Source organism: Scleropages formosus, chromosome 6, assembly GCF_900964775.1.
Source record: "Scleropages formosus chromosome 6, fSclFor1.1, whole genome shotgun sequence".
Lineage (NCBI taxonomy): Eukaryota > Metazoa > Chordata > Actinopteri > Osteoglossiformes > Osteoglossidae > Scleropages > Scleropages formosus.
The window spans coordinates 8,735,520-8,755,295 of record NC_041811.1 but is presented as its reverse complement, the minus strand read 5'-3'; the positions used below and the strand labels follow the sequence as shown (position 1 = coordinate 8,755,295).

General features: G+C 42.3%; 1 protein-coding gene across 1 annotated transcript; it reads left to right on the top strand.

The window, feature by feature from the left end:
• Positions 1-132: 132 nt before the first annotated feature.
• LOC108922651 (ER degradation-enhancing alpha-mannosidase-like protein 3) lies at positions 133-19,581 on the top strand. Its single transcript, XM_018732890.2, has 20 exons — positions 133-410; positions 4,389-4,434; positions 7,809-7,909; positions 8,236-8,275; positions 8,813-8,925; positions 9,117-9,270; positions 9,354-9,488; positions 9,860-9,965; positions 10,126-10,223; positions 12,251-12,376; positions 12,488-12,571; positions 12,704-12,787; positions 13,681-13,805; positions 13,941-14,106; positions 14,214-14,374; positions 14,484-14,595; positions 14,725-14,907; positions 15,218-15,383; positions 15,516-15,707; positions 16,618-19,581. Exons 1-20 carry the CDS (start codon positions 313-315, stop codon positions 16,899-16,901), a joined length of 2,574 nt encoding a protein of 857 aa, XP_018588406.2. The 5' UTR covers positions 133-312; the 3' UTR covers positions 16,902-19,581.
• Positions 19,582-19,776: the final 195 nt, after the last annotated feature.

Below are 19,776 nucleotides of genomic sequence, written 5' to 3'. Positions count from 1 at the left end.
GTGTTTAGTTCCGGGTTGGAGTTGATAGTGTCTGAATTTATTATACATTAATTGTATTTAATTACATTATTGTTCAAAAACTCGGTGCTGGATCGCCGACAACAGCGGAACATTTTTTTTTTTTAATTTTTAATTTTCTTTTTTTTTTTTTATTTGAATTGGACTGTCTTTTTTTTTAGCGAGCTGTTTCAATTCAATATTGACTTTTGCGGAGGTGTGTGGAATTGAGCAAACACGGAAACTGAACATCACACTTTCTAAACATTGCATCTGTCAGTATCGCTTTGTACACGTTTCCACCTGTAAGCTGCCATGGACTGGCAGTGGGCTTGGCTCTGGGCCCTGGGGGTCCTGCTCTGGCTCCCCCAGTGCTGTGTGGCCATGACTGCAGAGGAGAAGACCCAGATCAGGTGAGAACACAGTACCCTTCGGGGTGTGAAACTCACAATTTAAGCCAAACATGGTGTGTGTTCCTTCCAGTTTCTCATCAGGTGTCCTTACAGGAAAGCAACTCATGATCTAGCCCTACAGCCATGTCCTGAGATGGGCAGGTGTCCCAACCAGGGTGTACCCTGCATCACGCCTTATGCTTCTCGGGGGTTAGCTCTGGACCACTGCAACCCTGCACTGGACAAGCTGTTATCGATAATGGATAGGTTTATACATCAGTGGAATTTGTGTGTTGTGCAGGGAATGTTTTCACAAATGTTGCTGACATGTTGGAGTGTATTAGTGGGGGGGTTTGCCCAGTATCCTTATTCCCCTGTTTTTCTTATAAGTGATGTCTCTGTCCGACGTGAAATACAGTGGTAGATGATTAATGACTTGTCCTTTTATACAGAGAGGTGGTCTTACTTTACTAATTCAGGGCAGGTATTGTGATAAAGGTTATTACATTACCGTCGGGGATTCCAACCCAGGACTTTCAGAGTACAACACAACAGCCCTAACTGCTGTGGTACTTTCTGCTGTCAAGTAATGTCAGGTTTTCATTCTGATGCAAAAGACAAAAAACAAATCTCGTCTATTATTTAAAGGACAAATACTTTAGAACTGAATAGAGTGAACTTGTGAGAATGAGAACTATAAGAGGGATGGTGGCATGGCAGGAATCACTAGTGACTTGTTCTTGGGCTGTGGGTTTAGATGTGGGTTTGAATTTTAACTCTGTGTGGAGCTTGCACATTTTCTGTGCTTATGTGGGTTTCCTCCCACCATCCGAAGACCAGTGAGGAAGAAGGCAATCCACTTATTATTTCATTGTATTGCACAGCAGTACAATGAAAATAGTCTTCAGTTCAATTCTTATTACGCTAATCCACTTCTAAACCCTCTCCTACCTTGAAAACAGTGTGCGATTCACTTCTCAAGGGCTAGTGATTATTTCTGTTTGTGGGGCCCCTTCTACTTGCTGACACCTTACCCCTTTCAGCTGTAAGGAGCAGAAGCGATCTTCTAAATATGTTAGGTGGTCTTCTGGTGTGATTGTGAGCTTAAGATCATCTGTATTCCTGCGTCTGAGCTGAATCAGAATACTTTATTGGACAGAATTTGTGAGTTTTACTGGTTCACCCCTACTAGGTGCCCAGTTATCGTATCACCTTTCAGTGAGTTCTAATTTCAGTTGTTTCTACTACTGTACCATTAGTGGGACCTTTGGCAGTGTCAAAAGCCTTGTGGTCTAAATAGCCTCCACTAATGGAAGTACGTTTGTCATTATTCACGTTTTATAAGCTGTCTTTTTCCAGCCGTGTGGACTTTGCCTGAATCCTCAGCCGCCTCCGGTTTGTGCTAGAGCTGATTACGCGGATGTTTGTTTCATGGACTGCAACCAGACTTTTGTGACCTTCTTTTTCAAAAATCTTAAGAAGGCCTTTATGAGTTTTATTATTCTTTGTTGCTTTGCAGAAGCCAGTTTCTAGCTTATATTCAAGATACACAGGACAAAATGTTATACCCTGTTCGTATATTACGACAGCTGTACACAAAGACCCAGTCCAATCGACATCACCATGAAGCCACAGAGAACAACATCCACATCATAAGTCACTCCAACAATGAACTTAAATATAGTGTCTTGCAGTTTCATGTGTTTGTGTAGTTGGATGTACTGTTAGATTTCGAAGGCTTTTCTTTGGTTTTAACCTGCAACCTTAAGGGTTCAAGTCTGGTTTTTTTAGGCCACCACTTCACATTCTGTATCATGACGACACACCTCAGATGGCAGCGCCTTTTGCTAGTTGTACCAGCATTCCCTAAGTCCCATCCTCAGTGTTTCTGAAGGGTTTCCTTTTGTAACAACAGAAGCTCTTGCACCCTTGGGAAAAATGGGCTGTTAACAACTAGTCTCCCTGGCTGCCGTGGGCAGATCTTGTGCCGAACGGTTGAGTGAGTAAAAATCTGCAGGCTTAAAAGAGCGTGGATTTCCCAAAAGGGATAGTGAGTTGGACACGCAATAGAAACGGGCTTGTGCCATTGGGAAGAAGGTGGTGTTGCAAGCTGCTTTTCGGTGAGTCGGCATGGCTCCATTCAGCAGAGCCATCACTAGTTTAAGAGGTACCCTTTTTGGATTAATAAGTCATGACAAAATCGCAATTATGTTTCAAAGCTCTATATTGTGATTTTAATTGGAAGTGCTTTCACTAAAGTTTTTACATCAATATCCACGCGCTGCAAAAAACCACAAATGGCTCACACTATGAACACAATAACTGCCAGGAGTCCGCGTCTATTTTTTGGTAAATCCAAAGGAATTTTTACGACTTAGGAACAATTACTGAAATCCTGATAATACAGATATCACTCATTTGTGAGTTGGATTCTGTAAAAACCTGTAATAAAGGTATAATTCCAAAAATCCTCTGCAAGACTTTTATTTTTTTGGTGATTTTTGCATGAGGAGCCAGCGTACTTAGTGCAGCATTTGTCTGCTGCCGTTGTGTTTCGGGTGGTGTTTGTCCTTTCGTGAACAATAAAAGAAAAGTAGTAGTTTTAAAGATACCCAAAAAAGAAAAAAAAAATAAAATTTTTTTTTACAATGGCATAGCCAATCAGAGAAACAGAGACAGGTCCTAAATGAAGCCTGCGGTATATTTCTTGCAGGTTATTTCTTAAATGTGAAAAGGTGTAGGTTGCTTCCGGGTTTTCTGTACCCTTATCACTTCTGTGCAGGAATGTGTGTTCTCGTGTCATTGCATGGCCCTCATCTCTTTTGGCCACGGTGTGGTGGCGGACACATGTGATGTCCTGCCTGCCTTTCATTGTATTGCATTGTTTGCATTACATGTTGTCCTCATTCGTAGTGAGCTGTATAACCAATGGTTTTGTTTGTGCACCAGGAGGTGTATTCAGGGTTGCAGTAGTAGTTCTTTGGATTTGAACTTGCAGCCTTTGTATTGTAAGTGCTGTTCCTTAACTTCAGCACTGCGTATTGCTGTCATCCTTCTCATGCGGCCTTGTTTTTATTTATAATTTTGTATTTAGCTGATGTCTTTGTCCAAGTTGACACATGATGTGCTGTGCTAAGTATCTATGCATTCAGGTAATGCAGGCACTCCCTCCTTTAAAAGCTAAGGACAATTTTTTTTTTTTTTTTTTTTTTTTTTTTTAAGGCTTGCCTGTCCACCTCAAGCATGCGTCTTTGAACTATGAGAGGAAAACACGGGGAGATCGTGCAAAACCTACACAGACTGAGCCAGATTCAAATCCATGTCTGAACCCAAAGCAAAAGCACCTGCAGTACCTGCTGTGCCACAGTGCCATTTTAGGACCAGCAAGAGAAGTCAGAAACTTTTTAGTAATTCACTGGACAGCACTGTTTAAACAGCATGTCAGGCTGGCTGCCTGCCTTATTGCTGTGCTGTGCACACGCTACGTTCCGGTTAAGATGACAGATAGGGGACAGGAACTCTAAGGCCCTGGAGGTTGAATGAGCACAGTGTGGAGGTGCTCTTGGTGCCACAGATTTGCTTTTGTTCCAAATGTTGGACACGAGGCAAAAATGTCTGATGCTGACAAGCACCGGAATGTAATTACTGTATTAGCTTACATGGCAATAGTCACTGAGCCTTGTGGCAGCACAGTGCCAAACTTGTTTTAATGACAGGTTCAATACAGTTGCAAAAATTCAGCATATATTGATTTTTGGTAGTTTTCAAGCACATTGTTGAATTTAGTTGCGTCTAAGAGAAAGCAAATACTAGATCATAATCTGTCTTGTGTAATTGCCGCGTTCAACCCTTGCTGATCTTACTCTTCCTTGTGAACAACTTCCATCTTTTTTCTTGGTTTGTTTGCTTTTACTTTATAATGTAGAGTGTTTTTTTCCAGACCCCAGCTTTGTAAAGTATTCTGTGAAACAGCTATTTTTTTTTTTTCCTGTTTTTCAGGGACCAGATATTAGAGATGTTTGATCATGCATATGGAAGCTACATGGTGAGTGGGCCAAACCGTTTCCTGTCATAGTTACAGTTCTGTGCTCTGGACTTCCTCTTCAGATAGCTAACCCTCTGTCTGTGCATTAACTTTTTCGATCACACCCTCAACCTTTTGACGTTCCCTGCTCTTAACTGCTCAAGTTCCTCTGTCGATGTAAGAATGAGCGGCCACTGATACTTGGTTTATTTTTCTTCAGTTTCTTGACCTGGACGTTTTTTTGTTGTCCTCAGTTTAAATGGTACATTAACAAGCTGCCCTTCATTGTTTATCTTTTTATCATTTTAGCTATGTGCTGTGCTGATTTCTTGAAATGAGCAGTACATGAATAATATATTGAATTGTTACATTTTCATTATAGAGCTATGCTTATTGTTAGTTGCAATGCCAAATCTTTTTAATACAAGTACATAATAGAACTCAGACGGTGAGTGCGGAATATAAGAAGGTTTAGAATAAGTCAATTTTTATCTTCGAAATTCATTCCAAATATGATTTACAGCTGTTTTCTTTTGACTCTTGAGTCAACCACACAAATTTTCATAATAGCTGGAAGTGTTGAGCGATGGGGACAAATGTAGCTTTATTTTAAAGGTCTTTTGAGTAGTTGAATGAATGTTGCTCTGGTAAGCTTGTAACCTGTTACATCCGGAGAGAAGAAAAGGCACCTCTATGATTCCCTTGGAAATTTTTATAGCAGTATACTGCCATGAGGTAAACTCAGTAAATACATTTGGTATACAAAGGAAAATTATAGCAGTGATTATTCTGTTATATCTGAAAGTAGTACTCATTAAAATTTTGAATGCCTATTGAGCTATTTTTAATTAAATTCAAAAATACTTGAATATTTAAATCCTCTTAATTTCATTGGCATCCCCAGGTAATAAGTTTAAATGGAAATTTTTTTTTAAACAGCACTGGGTCACAGCAACATACAAGTAGAAATGGTAAACTGAGAAATTGACCATTAACATGTTATCCATGTTAACAGAGCAAGGGCTCAAAGTCAAAAGGTTACTATATATCATTTACATTTATTCATTTAGCAGACATGTACATCTCAGCAAAAGTACAATTTATGCATTACATTAAGAGAGAGACATAGCTGCAGACATGTGACAAGTAAACCTAGTTTGTTACCCTCTGCTTGCTGCACCGATGTTCATCGTTCAAGTAGGTGCACAAAACACAAGATAGACAAATCCTGACACCCCCCACCAATTTTTTTTTTCAATATAAGATACACAATCAATCATGTACAATGCCAGAGTAGTGGCTGAATAAGGCTTATCTGGGGATGCTCATGAACTTCTACACTGTACGTGAGCTGGAGAGATCTTGGGCGAAATGGGTCCTCAAAAGGTGAATTTTCAGACCCTTCTTGAATGTAGACAGAGTTTCTGCAGTTCTGAGTGAGAGGAGAAGGTCGTTCCACTACAACGGAGTCTGAACTGAGAACCTCCATGCTTTACCTTTCGTGCATGGGACCACCAAGCGAGCAGAAGTAGATGAGCGAAAGGGGTCTAGTTGGGGTGTAGTTGTTGATAAAGACCTGTAAATAGCTGGGAGCAGTTCTACTGATGCATTTGTAGACAATAACCACGGTCTTGAATTTGATTTGGGCAGCTATAGGAAACCAGTGCAGAGAAATGAGAAGAGGAGATACGTGGGAACGCTTTGGCAAATCAAGTACAACTCGTGCAGCAGCATTTTGTAAAAGCTGCAGAGATTTGATGGCAGTAGCAGGAAGGCTACATAGGAGAGAGTTACAGTAGTCCAGATGGGAAGTCACCATGGCCTGGACAAGTAGTTGGACAGAGTCAGTTGTGAGGTAGGGACGGCTCCTACGAATATTATACAGGGTGTATCTGCAGGACTGGGTTGTGGCTTCGATGTGCCGAGAGACAGACAGACTCGCGTCAATTGTTACTCCTAGACTCATAGCCAAGGAGGTAGGCGAGAAGAGTGAGTTGTCCAATTTGATCGATAGACTGGGCCAGCTGGGAGGCAAAGAATCTCTGTTTTGGAGAGGTTGAGTTGGAGGTGGTGATCAGACATCCATGAAAAGATGTCCGACAGGCAGGCAGCAATGCGTGCGGAGATGTCTGATGCACCAGGTGGAAAGGAGAGGAAGAGCTGAGTATCATCAGCATAGCAGTGGTATTTGAATCCATGGGAGGCCATGACCGGAGTGAGGGAGGAGGTGTAGATCGAGAAAAGAGGAGGACCCAATACTGAACCCTGTGGGACACCAGTTGAGAAAGGCAGAGGAGAAGAACAAGAGCTCTGCCAGACCACTTGATAGGATCTGTCAGATAGGTAAGACTCAGACCATCTTAGTGCCACACCTTTGATCTTAAGTTGGTTAAGAGAGGAGAGTAGAATCCAGTGGTTGACTGTGTCGAATGCCCCAGACAGATCGAGGATCACAGGTGTGATCATGCAGCACTTCCCTCATTTCATAATGGGGCATCTGGTAGCGTAGTGGTTAAGGCTACTGCATTTGGACCCGAAGTTTCAATACCCACCTCCAGCTGTAGTACCCTTAAGCAAGGTACTTGACGTAAGTTGCTCTAGTAAAATTAACCAGCTGTAGAAATGGGTAAATAATTGTAAATAGCTTAACGTTATAAGTTGCCTTGGAGAAAAGCATCAGCTAAATGAATAAATGCAATGTGACTTCTAGAAGGGTGTCCAAAAATTCCAAAATTTGTTTTACAAGTGGAAGAAATTTAAACACTTCAGTCATCCATGCATTTTGAGAGAACTTCTGGTATTGACCACACCATTAAAATACATTTCTTTGCCAAGTGTGCAAGATTATGATTGGCCTACATACCAAATATTTTCCTGTAAATTTGTGATGTAACCTAGATAATAGTCACTGTCCATTGGCAGTATCATGACCCAAGTAATTCTATCAACAGAAACCAACACCTCCCACCTGTCTTGCAGTATCTGATCCTAGAGTGTTGTCAGCTAATTCTTACCTTGTGACCTTGTAAGCACTTTTTCTTTAACTGTGTGTCTGTCCCTGTAAGTCTCCCTCAGTGAACACTTCTGCTAAATAAAGGATAATAGTAATAAAGATGACATATGTACACATGCGGTGAACTACACATGTTTAGCTATTTACGTTTGAGCTACACATTATTAATGGCTCTACACCATGTTCCTGGCTGCCCTTTTGTCTTCCGTATAGTTTAAGCAAAGACGTGCACGTCCAGAAATGACTGACAGTGTTTTATTGTCAAAGAACACAATATATACATAGGCCAAACTTCTAGTGCGTGTCTGAAATACAAATCAAGGATGGTATAGTTCTGCCCTGTAACTTTTGCTTTTTTTTTTTCTTTTTTTTGGTCCCACAGAAATATGCCTATCCTGCAGATGAGCTCATGCCTCTCAGCTGCAAAGGCCGTGTGAGAGGCCTCGAACCCAACAGGGGTGACATCGACGACTCGCTGGGAAAGTGAGTGAACCATCATGCATTGCTGCTGGGAAGGCTGACTTCAAACATGGCCACTTCTTCATAACAAGTCTTTCAATAAGGACTTGTTTGATTGTGTGGTGGATAGCTCCAGATGATGTCCTGTGTTTAAAAGTACAGCCTCTGTTGTAGATGGGGGGGGGGGGGGGGGGGGGTTGAACCTGTCACTCACTTGGAGTGACTTTTGCATTGTTTTGTCTAGCAGGTGGATTTGATTGCTAAATTTGTCTTGCTTGTTTAGTTTGGTTAAGGCTTACACTATGGTGGGTCTTCAGAAGTTTATGTATGTGACCTTTTATGTCCTTCAGGTTCTCTCTCACACTAATTGACACTTTGGACACCCTTGTGGTAAGTCACCTGTTCAACAAATAGATGGGGGTCACACAGACACCATTCTTTGAACTGTAATGTTTTCCCCCTTAATCTGTCACCTTTCTTCTAGGCATCTGACCTTTGACCAGCACTAAGTCTAAAGTCCCATTAGCAAATGAGCAGCCATCATATTTGATGCAATTACAACTGATCGAAATAATAATGAAAGTGCCTTTTGCTTAAACCTTAACTTATCCGTCACGTGTCGTCTGGATTCATTTTTATAATTGATTTTCTGATTTCAAGGAGTGCTTGGGGGAGTGGCAAATATATGAATGTGATGTATTGCAGCCCAAAAAACTAGATGAATTCTGTTGCTATGGAAGTGAATTGAGATCATAAATCTTCTTACTGAACACCTTCAGTTAGCATGTAAAATAAACATTTCAACAGAAATTTGAGTTATTTGTAATGTAATTTGTACATAATGTTCATTTTCTTCTAAAAATGAAAACATGGGTTATTTATGCATCTCCCCCCCCCCCCCCCCCCCCCCATTTCGTTCTGCATCAGGTGTTGAACAAGCTAGAGGAGTTTGAGGAAGCAGTGAAGAGGGTGACGAAAGATGTTAGGCTGGACAATGACATTGTTGTGTCCGTTTTCGAGACCAACATCCGCGTCCTGGGGTATGATCAGATGTTTCAAGTTCTTGTTTTGATCTGGTCTCTACAGGTTAATTTTCCTTTGATTCCCCGTGGTTTACCTATCAATATACATTTCACTTCTGACATACTCGTCTTTGTGATGAGTGTAAGTAGTTTTTAAAGATAAAGAATTCAAAACCAGTTTTGTCTGTATTCTACTGCTGTTCCTACAGTGGTTTGTTGGGGGCACATGTGATGGCAGACATGCTCCGAGGGCAGGGAAAGAGGATGCAGTGGTACCAGGACGAGCTGCTCCATATGGCCAAGGAGCTGGGTTATCGGCTGCTGCCTGCCTTTAACACCACCAGTGGCCTTCCTTACCCCAGGGTACCAGAAATAACCCATCATGTGTCGGCTTGTCTCCCTGTCCTCCTGGGGCGCCTCACCTATGACTTGACTTCTCTTCCCAGGTCAACCTGCGCTATGGTGTCCTTAACCCACTCTCACGCACAGGCACTGAGTCAGACACCTGCACAGCATGCGCAGGGACAATGATCCTGGAGTTCGCTGCGCTCAGCCGGCTGTCCGGGGAGGCTGTGTTTGAGGTCTGCACCGGGGAGGAATGCCATGCAGAGTACAATTTAGAGTTAACTGCAAGACGGACAATAGCATAAACATAATGCTTCAGCATGAGAGGCTGGCCGTTTAGTGAGAACATCAGTGACTGAAGTGGTGTGTTGGTGGGCTGTTAATACCTTCAGTGATGATTTTTTTTTTTTTTGAAATATAAATACCTAAGTGATTGCTGTATACACTTCTGACTTTGGTCAGATATTTAGCATGTGTTGTGTGGACAGAGTAAATGTGATGGCATGTGAAAATATATATATATATATATATATATATATATGTATGTGTGTGTGTGTGAGAGAGAGAGAGAGACTGATGGTCCGTCTCCCTTGCTACTTTCCCATAGGAACACGCGAGGAAAGCTCTGGATGTGCTGTGGGACAAGCGGCAGAGAGGAAGTGACCTCGTGGGCACCGTCATCAACATCCATAGTGGAGACTGGGTTCGCAGGGGTGAGATGATTGTCCACCTCCCTCCAGTTGTCACATGACCAACCCTCCTGGAGGAAAAATTGCTGAAAATGCTCTGTTCAGAGCTGTGGCCAGAATATGTATCTTTGTTTTTTCTCTTGTGATAAGTCAGTCCTTGAGTCCTTTCTTCTTGCTCCCTCAGACAGCGGTGTTGGCGCTGGCATAGACTCCTACTACGAGTACCTCATGAAAGCCTACATTCTGTTAGGGGACAACGTGTATCTGGAACGGTTCAACACGGTATGGGCCACGTTGTACTCCTTTAGCTGATACTTTTCTCTGTCATTTTGTTTTAAGCAACCTAAAATGTTTTACCTGTTTATACAGGTAGGTTGTTTTTGCTGTACAGGCAGTCCCCGGGTTAGGAACGTCTAACTTATGTACAACCTGTAGTTAAGGACCAACCCCAGTAAAGCCTATTATATTAAAATTTCGAGTTGTATGCAATGGTTCGTAATAACAAACGGGCGCAACTTTGCAATGCGCACAAAAACATTGCACGTCTACAGCGGTTCATCGGCTCATGAGCCTGAAGTAGGACAGAGACTTGGTTCTCTTCAACCAGACCACATTGCTAAGTGTCTCGTGTTACTGTATTTGGCTTTAATTTTTTTATTTATTTATTATTATTACCGTCTCAACTGTGGCGCCAAAGCGTAAATGTGATGCCAGTGATGGTGATGCATAAAAGAAGAGGAAAATGATCATGGTTGAAACTGAAGTGGAAATAATTAAGCGATCGGAAAACGGTGAAATGCCTGCGAACGTTCGAAAAGCTTTAAGCTGCAGTCGGTCAACTATTGGGACAGTTTTAAAGGACAAAGCGAAAATAATGGAGCATGTAAAAGGCTCTGTCCCAATGTGTGTCTCGCTATTATGAATACTGTAATAACATTTATCTCTTTTGATGTGTTATAAATACTGTACATAGATTTATTATCATTACATTGTATTATTACTCTATTGTTATATTAAAGATGTTTTAGTGTATCTGAAAAGTTTCTGTAATTTTATGCATAGAAAGGTATACTATTATATTATGACAGTTTCACTAACTGAAGTTAGATAAGAACCCTACCTAACTGTTCCAATTTACGTACAAATCCAACTTAGACAGACTTAGGAACGGAACTCGTTTGTAATCCGGAGACTGCTTCTATTGATTCGTGGTAAATACCTTAGTGAAGGCCCCTGCAACATGTGATTTGAACCCATGACCCTAGATCCTAAGGCAGCAGCTCTAACCATTACGCTACCAGCTACCCTGCAACTTAAACTGATGCACTTCATACTTCTCTTTTGCCGATTAAAGAAAGATTTTAATTCTAAATGCATCGAGTAATTTCAGAATGCTTTTTGGAAAAAAAAAAAATTAGTATGCTAGCTCCATGTGTTACGAATGTTTGTTATGCATTTTTGAAAATACTATTCCCCCCCACCCCATTGTTTCAGTATGGAACGATGCAATTAAGAATATTCTTTTTCGCTTTACATTGTTTGTGTACACAAACTCACTCAGAACAGGGATGTGGGAGTAATCAGGTCTTACCTTGTCTGGTGTTTGTGTCCCCGATTAAGATGGCAACGTTGGGCGTGTTTATGGTATGAAAATCAGCCAAAAATTGTAGTTTATCTTAGTGTGGTGTAAACATGCTTACCCTGGATTTTTTTTTTTTTTATAATTTGCCTGTTAAGTCTGAACAACTCAGTAAGTGTCAGGGGTGTTTATTAGTGTGTCAAAATACTGAGAACTATACAATATTTACAAAAGTACATCACGCTAATTAAAATGACTGAAAAAAAATATGTAGCCTTCACAAGCTCTTATTCAATGTTAATTGTGACCAATTCATCCTGTAAATGTGCTGCGTTCTTTGGTTATTGATCACTGACACTCAAACACCAGGAGTTAACACTCATTTATTTTGGGGGGTCTTTATGGCCAACATTTGGCCTGATGTGGAAATGCAGGTCAGAAATTTTTAAGCATGAGAGGAAGAAAATGCAAGAACTTACTGTAAACTTATGTATAGTCTCAAATAATTCATTTATCACAATTGTATAAGTCACTGAAATCTCAAATTTACTATGCACGAAGAATTGTATAAAGAAATTACATTTGGAATAAAAGGCTGTTTTACAATAATGAGAATTGGAGCTAGGCCATAGCTGAAGTTGAGAAATATTCATGCTTCAGACACACGGTGATGAAATGGTGACTACTCTCATCAGCTAATCAACATCCAATGCTCTTATGTTTTCCACAGCACTACAGTGCCATCATGAAGTACATCAGCCAGCCACCCCTGTTGCTCAGCGTGCACATGCACAACCCCACTGTCAGCGTGCGTAGCTGGATGGACTCCCTCCTCGCCTTCTTCCCTGGCCTACAGGTCAGGCCCTGACTTCTGTCTCCTCTTCCTCATCAATATTATCTCCCTCATTAGCTGGTGTCCCCTTTACATTCATTCGTTCCTGTGATAAGACCAGACTGTTGCCTGCAGGTGCTCCGGGGCGATCTGAAACCAGCCATTGAGACTCATGAGATGCTCTACCAGGTCACCCAGCAGCACAAGTTCCTTCCTGAAGTAAGTGGTGCTACAAACTACGCAACTGTCTCTGGACTTTGAGATTTAGCCATGTGTAGCATAAAATATCATGAGGACCGAGGATGGGGAAATAAATGGTCTCCTCTTACCTGTATTCAACTTCTTCTCTAGGCTTTTACCACAGAGTTCAGAGTTCACTGGGGTCAGCACCCACTACGGCCAGAGTTTGCAGAAAGCACCTACTTCCTTTACAAGGTACCACTTTCAGTTGATACCATTGTTTCCACATGACAATGGACAGTAATTTGTTACAGCAAAAGTTAATATTTCTAGCTCTTCACAGAACAGTGATGAGATGGCTACAAACTGTTGTGATCCACATTAACTTGTGTAAGGTAATTAAAGTTTGATTTATTTAAATGAATAGTGTATATACACATTTTTAGATGTCCCCTTTGAAGTAATCTCCCCAGATGACATGCGTTTGTCACACAATTCCTGCTTTTGAAAGCAATATTTTCTCAGTTATGATGTGATTAAGCTCTGCCTTCAGATTTTTGTGGATTCTTAGAATGTCATCAGATCTCCTACTTTTTGCTTTAGTTTTTTTTTTTTTTTTTTTTTTTATTAAAAACTCTTAAAATCCCTCAAACTCTTGAACAGGGATGGTAGAGGGCGAAAGAGTGTTGAAGAATCCACTGTTTTCTCTATGCTCAGAGCAGGGGGAAAGAGAAATTCTGTGACATTCACTCAAACTTAGTGACTTTCTTTCTGTTCCCAAAAGTAAATTTTTGATCACACGTCATATATAAGCGCCCATTGTCAGATATTTACCATTCTGGAAAACATCTGTGAAATTGTTTTCAGATGTTATACTGTGAAGTCTAACCCAAACATGCCTGTTCTACTACAGCCAGATGTCAGTGCTATTAGTTATTGGTGTAGTAAGTGCCCCTGTGAATACCTGTAAAGCATTCAGACACATTGTGTGAAATTACACGCCAGTTTCAGAGATATTCCCACATGGCAGAATTTTTATCTTGCACAGTGATGTTGCTGAGCACTGAGTTCACTCAGATTCTCTATCATTTGGATGAGTGAGTGATGCAAGAGGTGAAAAAGTGATCTCTTCCCTCTCTGCCTGTAAGGCCACAGGTGACCCCTACTATCTGAAGGTGGGCCAGTCCATCGTGGAGAAACTCAACGCTCACGCTAGGGTACCTTGTGGCTTCGCTGCTGTGCAGGATGTGCGGACTGGGACCCACGAAGACAGGTACTAAATTCAGCCTCAATCCACTCGCATTTGTGCAGAATGATAGTCTTACAGTGCATAGAGCAGGGTGAAAAAGCTGAGTCCTTGAAAGCTGGGGGGTGGGTGACCAGGTGACTTTTCTGCTTGCATTCACAGAATGGATTCCTTCTTCCTGGCGGAGATGTTCAAGTACCTGTACCTTTTGTTCTCTGAGAAGAGCCAGCTGCCAATTGACATTGACAACTACATATTCACCACGGAGGCCCACCTGCTGCCGGTCTCTCTGTCCACCACGCAGTCACCATGCCGGGGCAACAGCACGGTGAGAAGGGCTGTGATCTGTGGAAGCTGGGTAATTGTCTGACGCTAACCCAGCGTAACTGCAAACACTGAGACAGTCGCCTTAATCGCAGATCGCCTCTGTCTTAGGTACAGCAGCCCATTTTGCCTGCTGAAGAGGACATCTTTACTTACTCTTGCCCCAGTGCCCAGATCCTCTTCCCCAATAACCCCTCTTTTGCCAAGACCATCCGGGACAGCTATAAGTACCTCACAGGGGTGGGCAGGGCCCCCCACGCTGCCGCAGTCAGGTAGGGCCGCTGCAGATGGATCGCACATATGCAGTTTGCTCTCGTTCTAAACAAACGATCTGTATAAAAGTCCCAGTTCTCATGTGCAGTTTCCTGCTTTGCATCACAGGGGCATCGATTTGCCGCTGCATGACAACGGCATGGAACCGGTGGAGTTCCTCAAAAGTATGGGCATCTCGCTGACCAAGCTCAATGACATTAGCAGCATGGCTGCACCTCCTGTGAGTTCCCCCCCATGGTTAAAAATCTATATTTTAACATTTTTGAGTTTCCATCAAGTATTATTTGAGCTATATACAGACAGACAAATGTTCTTCACAACTTGCTTTCCGTTTGTCCTCCATACATAGGAGTCTGGAGGACAGAAAGGCACTTACAGGGTCAAGCTGATAGCTGAGGTGAGCCAGACCCCTGAGGAAGAGGAAGTGGTGCCTCTGGTCGTTCAACTCATCTCCCCACCGTTTCTGGGCAGGACAGTGCTGACTGCTGGGCCTGCCAAGTTCGGCATGGACCTTACAAAGGAAGAACATGGGGTACATGCATTTCAGATGGATGAAATACTTGCTGTGCTTCTGTTAAGCCTAACACGGGGACGAGTGGAAGGGTTTCTTTGAACGAGTGTGTTTCAAAATGGTGCAGCTGCTTAGTAATCCAGCCTTCAGTGTTTGTTGTAACATTGGAGGCCTTTGACAGGCATCATAAAACTCTTAGAATGGAGTCTTCTTGTAACTTACTATTTATTTATGCTGTGACAGTCTTCTGGAAGGTTGAGGCCTTAAGTGAGTTGTTCATTTTAAGGACTGTGTGAGAGGTCCTTTAATTTAATTTTCTCTGTTGTGGCAGGTAAAGGGCAGCATAGTGAAGAGTGCCCCCTACAGTGCCTGTGGGTCCATAGAAAATGCAGAAGAGCTGCATGGCAACATTGCCCTAGCCCTGCGTGGGGACTGCATGTTTGCTGCCAAGGCCCGGAGACTCCAGGAGGCAGGGGCCATCGGCGTCATCTTCATTGGTGAGGAGTGGCTGGTTACGTACTCTGGTATCTCGAGTAGTGGGTGGTGGGTTACTAAACAATGAATGAATAAAGAATGCTAGGAGTAACAGGTCCTCCTGGTGTACCTGATCTTGGCTGTCCCTCTGGCAGACCACAGAGAAGGAAGCAGCAGTGAAGAAACGCCACTGTTCCAGATGGTGGGTGACGGGGGCTCCACATCCGACATCACCATCCCCTTGGTGTTCCTCTTCAGCCGGGAGGGAGATGTGCTGACCAGAGCCCTGGAGGAGCACCGCAATGTGGACGTGCTGCTGCTGCCCAGAGAGAGGCAGATGGGCCGAGGTGCTGAAGCTTAGCATTGCACTAACCCCTGCTGTACACCCTGCATGCCATGGAAGCAGTTTTTATATATACAGTACTGTGCAGAAGTTTTAGGCACTGGGGGAGAGGGGGAGGAATCTGTAAAGTGAGAATACTTCCAAAAATAATGCTCTTTATTAATAAACTTCCTACAAATCTTAGTAACCATCCATTGTCAACAACCGCTTGTACCGAGAAGGATTGCAGCGGGATTGACCCGGTCCTGCTCTGTGGTGGCTCTGGGGTTTGAGTCCTGCTTGGGATACCTTGCGACGGACTGGCATCCTGTCCTGTGTGTGTCCCCTCCCCCTCCAGCTTTGCACCGTGTTGCCGGGTTAGGCTCTGGTTCGCCACGACCCCACTTGGGATAAAGTGTGTGTGTGTGTGTGTGTGTGTGTGTGTGTGTGTGTGTGTGTGTGTGTGTGCTTTCTTTCTCTAATGACATATAAAACCCTTACTGTAATACTGTAGCTTTTTAGCAAAAGGAATGCTTGGAAATCTAAAATATGCTCTTTCCCACTGACACTAATGCAGGAGACATTAAGTCTAAAACAAATATTTTTGTGAAACATCTAAGTGCCTAAGACTTTTCCACAGTACTGTATGTGTGTGTGTGTATACTTTTTTCTTCATGTGTATATCACCCACAATGAAACATGACTGTGCAGACTGTTTAGTTACGTAACCAAAAACTACCTTGACTTCCAGTTAGCGACGTAACAGGATTATTTATTACCACACACTGATATTTGTAGATGTATTTTTAGTGAGATTTCATTAGTGTCTCCATGATAATGTCTCTGCTGTTGGACTTGTGGGATCCTCCAGGGAAAGATGGCATGTCCACATGGATGTGACATTAGTGCTATAGCATGTGTGTTGCCTTTTTCAGAGAAACCAAGTCAGCCTCTGGGCATGAACATCAAGATCCGCTTGGCCAAAGATGGTGAGCAGCTAACTGGAGCGAGCAAGGGTGCCACCATCCAACTGTTGCTGGAGCCCAGTGAGGAGGAAGAAGAGGAAGAAGAAGGTTTGGGTGGAGCTTCTGACAGCTGCAACCAAAAGGCATCCCATCCCTCAAGCCCGTGCTTGGATGAACAGACTGATTCTTCTGAACATGGGCAGCAGCTGCCGTCACCCTCCCCACCAACCACAGACCAACAGAGTGACCCCTGACAGTGGCAGCACAGAGACATGCAACTCTGCCAACCAGTGGTTGGGCACTATTACCCAGCCTGCAGTGCTGTGTAGTGCTCACAGAAAGGGGTCTCAGCTTCTGCCCCTCAATTGACTAAGGGGTGTTATGTTGGAGTCCAACATGCTGACATCCCTTTTTCCTAATAATTTTCTTAGCGTTGTACTGCCAGTAAGAATTGGCGATGTTAACTGAGCACAAGATGGCCACGCCCTTATAAACTCCCAGTGTTTAACACTGCTGATTTTATTGTGTAACTGTCCAAATAATGTATTAATTCACGGAGCACGGAGGAGGATCCCTCCGCACAAGCACAGAGTGCGGCTGCCACGGAATTCACTTCTTGTTTATGATGTGATAACCTACCTGGTCTAATTGTGGCAAAGGAAGCGAAGTGGGTGTGGGTTGATTAGCTTACCAAACAAAAATGAAGAGTCAGTTCTTGGCTCCTTAAGCTGATGGCTTCAGTCAGTGTCTAAGGAGTAGATTAAACTTTTTAATGGCCCAAGCGGCATTGCCTACTGGGCTGGCTGCTGTCATGGCAACATCAGATCATGTCCCAGGTGGTAGTGGCCAGGAGTTATCTATTAAGTCACAGACAAGTTGTCTGGTACTCCTTATTAAGGATAACTTTTAGTCTTATGGTTGGGGGCAGTTGATGGGGAGTTCAGCTGTGTTTATCCTGTAGCGAAACATCAGGGAGAAATGTGGAGTTCAACACTTGAACTTTAGAGATGGGAGCAAATGCATTAGTTCCTGTTTTACTAAAGGCTAAAGTGTGGCATAAGTGGGTTCAGTTTGTTTATTTTGTGTCTGATTTCCTCTCCATAGTAAAGGCATGACCATATGGAGCTGGCTCTGTTGATCCTCTAACTCTGTATCGCACTCTGGGCCTGCTGCTAACTGCCATTACCCTGGAGCTCCTGACTGAACCTGGTCCTCTCAGTACCCACATGGTTCTGGATACACTTCCTCATAACTTTTAATTTGTAACTGCAGTGGCTGGAGCATTCAGGGACTGTGTGAAGTCACTATTATGACTTGTCCCTGTTCAGGGCATGGAGGTAAGAGCCTGTCTTGGAATGATTAGGTGCAAGGTTTGGGGGGAACTCCATGGGATACCAGTCCATTGTAAGGAAACCATGTGTGTGAAGTCCTGTGACATATATTCATTTAAAAAAAAAAAAAAAAAAAAAAAAATGAAGGTTTATCCATGGAAAACTGCTGGAACCCATTAGCACTGCTCTAATAGTCCTGTAGCTGCATCAGGAAAGCATAGCAAATAGCTTGGAATATGATGGATAGCTGACATTTGCACATAACCAGTATCGGGGGGACAACTTAAATGCCAGCGATCTGTCGGCATCTGCAAATTATGCATACTTTTTTTCTTTTCAACTGTAAATTAAAAATAATTGTGACAAGTGGCATTTGCTATTTAACAAGGGTCGAGTGTCAAAAAGGCCTAGGGGTTGGAGCTGCATTTTGACCCCAATGCCTTGCATTAAACATTGAAGAGGGGAGTGTGCCTGTGGCTGACTCTTTGTTCTGTTTTCATTTTCTGCACCCTCTTTATTGAAATGCAGTGTCACTTTGTGCACCTCTGTACGTGTGATTCTCTTAAGGGCTGACTTTTTTTTTTTTTTTTTTTTTTTTTTTTTCTTTTCCTCCCCCCCCCCCCCTTTCTCTCTCTCACACAGACCTGGTGGCAAATAATGTAGGTTTTCCTTATGTTTGTTCTTACTCCAGCACCTCTGAATGATGCAGATTACAAATGATCAGTGGAGTTTGAAGTGCCAAAGTGCTGAAAATCCTGTTTCTGTCATTTGATGTGGTTCCACTATACTGTTTTAAGTGTTAAATGCTGACAGTAGAGAAGACTGCATTTGGCAATAAACTGGAAAGATGGACCTATCTCTAGTGCTATTTGTGTCTTTCCTCTGTGATGAGGTGTTAAAATTGAGAGAGATTTAGCAAAATTTTCACAATGAAAAAAACACTTGTGTGCAAATCAAGACTTTAATTCCTTCTTTCTGTACGAGTCCTCCTATGTGGGGTCCGGTCCGCGCGGCTTCATCCCCCAAATGACACCTGTCATTAACGCTCAGCTGTAGGCCGGACTCGGGCGCACACTCGACTGGTTTCATCGATCTATTTTGGGTCAGTTACGTTTAACGGGTGTCCTGGTATTACTGGGTCATCCTCAGGGCTCACTCAAAATAAAATCACGTTTATTCACTTGCTGATCTTGTCAAAGCAGACGCGACGGGTACACCAAATATACACATTTATTCAACCACTCAGAACTTCACCATCCCGAAGCCTATAAAATACATTCTTTGGGGGAGATTGCTGATGAAGAAAAAAGGGAATTCCATCAAGTAAGTAGGACGTGTCATATAACTTAACAGAAACGTCAGAAATGCGTGATGGATATGCTAAATTCAAACTGTATAGTTCAATGTGTTCAGGATAACGATAAATCTGTGTTTTCTGTCCTGATTCCCATTCATTTTAGTCACTCAACTCAAAATTGCCTTTTTTTTTTTTTTTTTTTTTTTGCTTGATATGCAGGCCAGTCAGACTGTATGTTAGTAAAATAATGTGCACATGGGTAGCTTTGTCTTTTTGTGTGTGTGTGTATATATAAATTATACATCATACATATATAATATACATGTTATAATGCTGTATAATATTATACTATATTTTATAATACAGTATTATAACATACATTATACATATAGAATATACATAATTATATTTTATTATATTAAACATTTTATATATAATTCTGTATAATATACAGAAATAATCATATAATGTATAATACAGTTCTGCTTCTAGGTAAAGCAG